The sequence below is a fragment of the Pundamilia nyererei genome, unplaced genomic scaffold (genome assembly GCF_000239375.1).
Source record: "Pundamilia nyererei isolate P.nyererei 1_Seehausen unplaced genomic scaffold, PunNye1.0 scaffold00577, whole genome shotgun sequence".
Taxonomy (NCBI): domain Eukaryota; kingdom Metazoa; phylum Chordata; class Actinopteri; order Cichliformes; family Cichlidae; genus Pundamilia; species Pundamilia nyererei.
The window spans coordinates 141,959-150,260 of NW_005187978.1; the positions used below are offsets into that span (position 1 = coordinate 141,959).

Sequence of the window (8,302 nt, forward strand, 5' to 3'; positions counted from 1 at the left end):
GTGTACCTCTGGTGCAAATTACTGACCTCTGTCATCATTTTAGGTAGGGGAACTTGCACAATCGGTGGCTGACTAAATACTTTTTTGCCCCACTGTATCTAAAGAGACCACAGGTGTTGTTGTACTTCCTTTATAGTCATTTAAAACCTCAGACAGTGTCTGTGTGACCCATCTGAGTTTGATTCCAGCTCCTGATTTAAGGCTTTTGCATTTATCAAACCATATCTTTAAAGGAGTTTTAATCCATTCGTTTAAATTATTTTTCTGTTCCAAATATATATATTTTTATCTCCTAATATTGTCTGTAGTGGTGATTTTAATTGTGTCACATCTAAATATTTCCATTTTGCTTCATACCACGGATCACACCAATAAACTAAGTATCTTAATTGTGCCGCTTTAAAATAGCTTTCTAAGTTTGGGAGGGAAAGTCCACCCCGTTCCTTAGGTAGTTGCAATGTTATATATCTAACTCTGGGTTTACGCCCTTCCATATAAATCCCGAAATCATTCTGTTCCATAACGCAAATTGTTTGGCTGGTATGTGTACCGGTATAGATTGGAAAAAGGAAAAGCAGTATTCAGCAGTCGCCTCCTTGTTCTGACACACAACTAAACTATTGACTACACTACACACTAACTACACAAGATTTGCGCTAAACCTCGCAAATCTCTCACATCTCAACCATCGCATTATTGGCTGGACTATAGAATAAGGTGGCATCGTTCTAAGCAGCCAGTCACTTACTGACTAGCACTGCAAAACAGAATTGTTAAAGTTTTAATATTAATTTCAATTCAGGTTAGATTTTATTTATTTATTTATTTATTTTTTGCGCAACGCAGATTTTCTGTGCGCAGAGACCGTGCCAGCAGCAGTGAGCAATTGCGCACGCGCGCAGCTTAGAGGGAACATTGCTCGTTACCGTGTCTGGATATTTGAAGACTAACAGGTCATTCATAGACACATCCAGTGAGATCGAGGCAGGAGCACAGACAACCTCAGGTTTGATTAATTAATCCACGGACTCCGTGTTCTGTGCACCATGTCTGAGTACAGCCCACTCTCTGCCTCGCTGTGGACTTCTATTCTGTGCTCGGCTTTCAGCGTGTGGACTCTGGCTGGAGGTAAACGTTACTGTCAGCTCACAGCTGTGAGTGATGACAATTATCAGTGAGTTAACTTTCAACGAGATGATTTAAGCAGGCTCTCATTTGCGATGAGCGGCTCTCCCCCGTTTAAGCGCTCACAGAGGATTAATTATAACGGACAACACTGAACAGGCTGAAAGTGTGAGTGTGAACGTGTTAGACTGGTGTCTCTGTTAATACTGCAGGGCCGCGTGATTAAAGTGTAACAGAAGACACGTGCTATTTTTTGCTGTTTGGCACCAACATCTGACAGGTGTGGAGATCTCCCGGTAAACGTTAAAACCGTCCGCTGAAAAAAAAAAGAGAGACTTAGACGCCGCATTTGCCGTATCCATCCACCCATCCAATATCTATGGAAGCCCGTTACCACCACTAAGGAAAAAAAGGATCTATAACTCCAGTTATTTTCTCGAAATGTTGAGAAAAGTAACTCGAAATTTCGATTTTAGATACTTGGTTTTTGGGTTGGTTTTTTTGTTTGTTTGTTTGTTTGGTTGGTTTTTTTTTAGTGGAAACAGGCTTCAATACGTATCCGTCCCACAGTGAGTCAGTCAGTGAGTCACGGAGAATTGTTGTAAAGTATTTCATCAGTAATCAGCTAAGAATTGATGTGACTGAACAAAAGGACGTTGTGACATTTAATAACAACTCATTTGTTTTAAATGCTTAGATGACATTTGGACTTTCCAAATATAAGCAGCTCTGGTGATTTTGGTGACTTTGTTGTTTATCTGCCATGTAGATCATGTTTGAATAACCACCAATAATCAGTTATTATAATTATTATTATATACGCAGACATCCATTTGTGCTAATCGGTTAGGCTTCTACCCTGCTGTGCTACACATCCTCCACAAAGACAGGTTATGAGTTAAATGTGAAAACAGCTATGTTTTGTACTTTTAAACGCTCTCTGCTTCTTGCTGTTTCTTCATCTCGTCTTGTAACTCTTAGTACCCCAAAGACTGAAGAAATGGAAGAAGACAAAGGTGATTCTGTTTAAACTGGAGCTGAAACAAACAAAAAACCTTTGCCTTTCCTTGTCATGTCTAACGGTTGACATGTCTCTGGCCTGGGAGGGTTATCACGAGCATTTGATTAAAAATTAATGAAATTAAAGCCGCAGTGTTGAACAGTTTTGAAGAAGGAAATCCAACTTTTTCATGTGTTAAACCAGTTTTGTTACTTGTGGCTTCCTTCAAAAGCTTGATGGATGCTTTTGTTATTGAAGAGGTGATAAAGAATAGAAGTTCAACAAAATTGACAGAACTCAGAAACTCGACCTGTTTTTTTGCATGGTTAATCCCTAAAGGTCCATCTCTCTAAAGAGGAATCACTAAAACTAAGAAATACTCATTGGTTATGTCTGAAATCTCTCAAACGTATAGTGAGTGTTATGGGTCAGAGAAATTTACTTTCTTGAAGTCTTTCGAAGATAGAAATGGCAGAACCTGACTTTATTGACCTTGTATTCCAGTTTCTTGACGTATAAAAGCTGACAGAGTCCCACATATTGAACCTTCAGTGGTGTTGTGACCTATGATGTGCAATGTCACTGTCACCCTGTGATCATATGGGTCCTTATGGACACATGAGCTGAGGTTTATACACAACCTCAGCCCATGTGAACTCTGAACTGAGGTTTACCAGGTCCCAGGCTCCTTAATTCCACTGACTCAGCATCACTTATTAGAACTAAACAAGGCTTTAGGGTGAAACAAATCTCCCATGAGTTCTCTGTTGGTTTTGGAAACATATTGAGGAGGACTTGTTTCATTCAATAATTTAGTCCCAGAAACACCTCTGCAGTAACACCACAAAGACTCACGGGCCTGTTCATGATGTTCAGGTCTTCAGTGTGTAACTTTATAGAGTTATACACTGATGATCTGAGGATCTGTGGAAGTTCTGCAGGAGTTCAGGAGGTTTAATTTTCTGTCTGTTTCCAGGTGAGGTTGTGGTGATTGGTTCAAATCTTCCAATCATTGCTGCTCCGGGTGATGATGTCATCCTGCCGTGTCACCTGGAGCCCATGTTCGATGTCCAGGGTCTGACGGTGGAGTGGTCCAAACCCGACCTGAAGCCCGACCCGTCGGACCGGCTGAGCCGAGTGAAGTACGTTCACCTGTACAGGGACAGGAAGGAGGTCCCCGACATGAAGATGGCCTCGTACTTCAGGAGGACGGAGCTGTTCATGGACGACATGAAACACGGGAACATTTCACTGAAGATCCTGAACGTGTCGGAGGAAGACAACGGCAGATACAGATGTTTCATCCCCAAGCTGCAGAGCAGAGTGAAAGCTGCTGTTGTTGAACTTGTAGTCGGTGAGAAGATTTGTTTTGGTCATGTTTGTGGTTCCCAACAGTTTTGTGTGTTTTTTCTGTACCATTACAAACCTTCAGTTTCATTTTTTTTTTTTCGTGACTTTTAGATCCAAACCACGTTAAAACCTCAACGGCAGAGACTTCGCTCCAAACGCAAGATCATCAGGACAAAACTCTAAGAAACGGTGAGATAACAATCCAGCTCTTCTCCTCATTATTTCTGTTTCGGTGACATTTTTGTGCATTTACCTTTTTTCCTTTGTTGACATCACCAGGGTCTCCTTGGTCATTATTGTCATCGCCTTCATGTCCGTTGCTGCTGTCGCTGCTTTCTTTGCATAATTCTATTAGTGCATTTTTTTAGACATTAAAAGTAAGAAACAAACACAAATAATGTTGATTCTTGCCATCACACTTAATTGGATTTGAAAAAAAACCTTTTCAACCTTTTTTTTTTTTTTTTTTTAAATCAGAAACAGCCAGAGGCAAATGAGAAAAACACTTTTTATTTTTACTGGATATTCAGTCAGGTTGGATTCAAACCAACAGCCACCGGGAGACACTCGGGCCCAGCAGCACCAAGATCACCTTCTATAACAGGAAGTGAGCCTAATTTGAACTTTGACCCCAGCTCAAGACCATGTCCAGTTTATTTATCGAGCTCATTTTCACATAAAGAAAGTGTAGAACAAGAAAACCCAGAGTGGAAGATCAGAGGATGTAAACAGGAAATATTTCTTACAGACGTCTTCAGTCAGAGTTGCTGCTGTCAGACTCTGGAGGATCTGCTTGGAAACATCAAGCAGTGAAACTGATGGATTTCCTCCTTCAGTACAAAACTGTGACGTTCAGCCTGGAGAAGAAACACTCCTCTGCCTCACTGTCAGCGTGTTTAATGAATATTTATTTAGTCTCACTGTGTGAACTTATTTAAATGTTATACCTGAGTATTTAAAGAGACCTTAAAGCATCTCCGATGGACAAATTAAAGGGTTAAAATGCCCCCTGATCATTGCTAACTAGACTGAAACAAATCATCCCCAAACACCAAGACTGTTTTGTGTTTAAATATGTTCAGTTTTTTTCCCAGTATCTGATACAGATCAAAGCGTTAAAGGAAATTTAAAGGTTTCTCTCTAGGTACCATGGCCTCCTTCCATAGTCCAAACATTAAGTGGAGACTCTGCATTGCTCATAGGCAATGTGAGTGTGAATTTTTCTATGTGTTTCTGTATTGGCCCGCAACAGACTGGAGATCTGTCATGGGTGCACTCCGTTTCTCGCCCTATGGTAGCTGGGATGGGCTCCCTCCCGACCCTGATAAGGATGGATGGAAATAAGCCATTCGCTGGCTGATTTGCAATAATGAAAGGAGATTTGTGAAGTATCAGAAGTTTGATGAGATTCACATAAGATTCAGAGTGCACATGCACAGCAGCTGTAAAATTGTTCCTTGTAGTTGATAATTTTCTACACTCAAAAAATTAACTGTTGACTTCGATTATTATTATTTTTGTCAACAGGTTTCAGAAAAAAATGTATTATGTTAGATAGAAGAAAAAAATGTAAGTCAATTAAAACAAATGAAATTAGATTAGAAAAGCAAAAGTTTTGTGAACTGAGGTAATAAAAATACTGCATTTCTTTAAGTTTTTCAAAGATGCTTTCCCGTTGATTGAGAAGCTTATTCAGTTCTAAAATCCAATGGTGAAGAATCCCAGGTATTTAATCTCTTGTGGGAGCTGTCTCTTAAGAAGGTTGTTGACCCAGTAATGATCATTATCAGTAGAGGTTTCAGGTGAAACCACCTCTCTTCTCTGTCTAAAACATGAAAGACTGACCTTTATCCTTTATCTTTCAAGGGTTTTTTAAACCTCTGCTGATAATTACAATTCCTTTTTTTTTTTTTGGAAGCTGCAATTCCAACAATATCTATAAAAAGGGAAATCTTTGTGCCCAACTTAACATGCAAAGCAATCTGATACAGTTGAAAATGACTCCTAAGGTCAGCGTAAGTGTCCTGGAGTGATAGTGTTGCAAACAGAAACACCCAGAAGAGCCAGAGGATCAGGGCAGGGGGTATATTTATTGTATAAATATGTCTGTAGTTCAAAGTGATGGAGAACAACACTTGTTTATAGCTCAGTGATGGACTTTTGTTTAGTAAGACCTACATAACTGGGTGAAAGGGTGTTCCAGCTCATGACTGTGTTGGCTGGTCGTGTTTTCTCCAGGTGTTTCCAGATGTTTCTGGTCAAATGACTAAGGAAAAGAGAGAGAGGGGGCGGGGCTAAAGAAAGTAGCCTACTTGAACGGTCCACGATGATTCGGGTTATTCATTCAAAGACTAACTACGAGCCATGTCTGTGTACAGCTCGCTGGGTGGAGACTCATCCTCACTGTGGACTTTCATCCTGTGCTCAGCTTTGCTCGTCTGGACTCCCGTTCAAGGTAAACTCACAGCATTTCATTCACATTTTCAAGAAATAAACAAGCCGAATTCCCTTTTAGCAGTTCAACTTTGTTGTGTGTCACTGTGAGTAATGACGTCAGTTAATTTACTTTTGAGACGTAAAATAATGTTAAATTGTGGTGATTATCAGGCAGGTTCTGTCCCGTATGAAGCAGTTTCTTCCAATTTGAGCGTTGATAAGAGTGTTATGTATTTATTTGTCGGATAAAGGCGATGATCCACTGAGCATTCTAAAGATGTGTAAAGGTTCGACACGCCTATTTACGTCAGACGCGCCACACTTGTTTCTCACAGCGTAAACAAAACGCGTGCGCCACACTGCTGCCTAGCAACAAGAACGAAACAAGGAAACATGTCCGGTGTGGAAACTCGCTAGAAAACATTAAATATAATCTCTGATATCACGTAATGACACATTTCAAACTTTGTTTCTCGCCTCAAATGTTTTCATTTGCTCATTTCGCAAGTCTATCTTTGAAAAATGTACGAAAAAGTTTGAAATGAGCCGCCATTTCGGCGCAGTTGTAAGGTCTGATCACGTGACTGATTTGTCCAATCAAATTCAGTCACGTGAAAGTTTTCATTTTACATATTTTTCACTTATTCTTGTAAATATTTTTAGTCAGGCTTTCAGTTTAAAGTTTCCATTCTGCGTTAGATTTTAAGTTAGACCTACTCCACCGTTTTATGAGGTAAACTCCCTGAACCTACCGTACAAAATAAGACAACAGAAGAAAATCTAGATTAACTTGTAGCTTTTTATGGATCTCCTGCTTTGTTCTGAACAGATATGTTCACCTTGGAAGGGAAGGGGTGCTTAATTTGTGTGGTACACACATTTAATCTTTCTAAGAATATTCTACTGAGTTGTAAATTTACACATGTCATAACCTCATTTATTGTTTGGTAATCATGACTCTGCTCTTTTCAGTCTTGATTTAATTCAATCATTGAGTCATTTCTGGGAAAACCCCACCACACATCCAGTTAGTTAATCACTGGTGACTAGACATAAAAGAAATTTAATTATATAGGGACTTTTGTGTGTGGTTTCTTTATTATTATTTTATCTGACCTGTTATCAGGGTCAAGGAATTATTTTGTGAATATTTCTAACTAATCTATATAGAAAGCATTAAACATCACAATTTAATAAAACATTACCAAATATAAGGCAAAAAAGATTATATTAATTAACTTCCATATGTTTATATATTTTTGTTTGTTTGTTTTTAAATATATTCATGTTCAGGCTTCATGTTTTTGTGTATGATGTCAGCTGCTTGTATAATAAAATCTTCTCTATCTTCTCATGATCTCTTCTGAAGTTGTGAATTTCTTTTTCCAGTTATTCCGACGTCCCGTGATGGTAAAGGAAGTCCAGAAGTCTTCAGCAGTCAACTCGGTAACGTCTCCACACTGTAGAACTTAATTCTCTTAAATTACATTGAATTTATTTAAGAAATCATGGCCTTACGGGGGGAAAAGTAATGTCAGCAAACGAGGACTGAATTAAACCAATGTCACACAAACCTAATATACTGAATATTTGCGTTGTTGTTTCCACACAAACACCAGAAACCACATCATACATTGTGGTAAGGGGATGAATTAACACTATGTTCCAATATTTTTAGCCGACATATGCGTCCATCATGGTTTTCCACAGATGAGCTAGTTTTGGCTTTAACAACTTAATTCAGAAGAATTTGGTTAAAAGTCTCTGTGGATTAAGGTTTTGTTTTTTTTTGTTTTTTTTTTGTCTTCCTGTGTCTGGTTACTGTAATTTCATCGTTCTGGATCAGCAGGTACCCACAGGAACCCAGCATTTTACTGTCTGTCTGATGATCTCATGATGATGTCACTTATTTACAGAGATTACTCACAGAGGAAGCTGTTCAGGTTTAGATTAAAGCAGTTACTGACCAGACTGTTTCCCATGATCAAAACTTTGAATCCCTGACACTGCGTGTGTCTGAACCAGCACAGATATGCCTCCATTTAAACCGGATGCATTCAGCTTAATTTATTCTGCTGTAAATTCACATCCTGATATTGAGATCCCTGTCCTGTTTACCAATAGACTGAGGAGGACTTCTTTAAATAATTTGATCTCAGTAAGAAACATTTCTGGAATAACAGCGGAAACACTCATTTGGCTGTTCAAGATCTTCAAGTGTTTGTGTGTGTCACTTTACAGAGTTACACACTGAAGATCTGTGGAAGTTCTGCAGGAGTTCAGGAGAATTAATTTTCCATCTGTTTCCAGGTGAGGTGGTTGTGGTGATTGGTTCAAATCTTCCAATCATTGCTGCTCCGGGTGATGATGTCATCCTGCCGTGTCACCTGG

At 39.2% G+C, this 8,302-nt stretch overlaps 1 protein-coding gene and 1 long non-coding RNA gene across 2 annotated transcripts; both read left to right on the forward strand.

Annotated features, from left to right (window-relative positions):
• Nucleotides 1–914: 914 nt before the first annotated feature.
• LOC102212895 (myelin-oligodendrocyte glycoprotein-like) lies at nucleotides 915–3,870 on the forward strand. Its single transcript, XM_005754507.2, has 4 exons — nucleotides 915–1,128; nucleotides 3,102–3,479; nucleotides 3,587–3,664; nucleotides 3,755–3,870. The coding sequence occupies exons 1-4, from the start codon at nucleotides 1,047–1,049 to the stop codon at nucleotides 3,841–3,843; spliced, it is 627 nt and encodes a 208-aa protein (XP_005754564.1). The 5' UTR covers nucleotides 915–1,046; the 3' UTR covers nucleotides 3,844–3,870.
• A 1,956-nt stretch (nucleotides 3,871–5,826) lies between these two features.
• On the forward strand, nucleotides 5,827–8,296 carry LOC102213839 (uncharacterized). Its single transcript, XR_312411.1, has 3 exons — nucleotides 5,827–5,930; nucleotides 7,301–7,357; nucleotides 8,222–8,296. It is a non-coding gene; the product is annotated as an uncharacterized LOC102213839 (long non-coding RNA).
• Nucleotides 8,297–8,302: the final 6 nt, after the last annotated feature.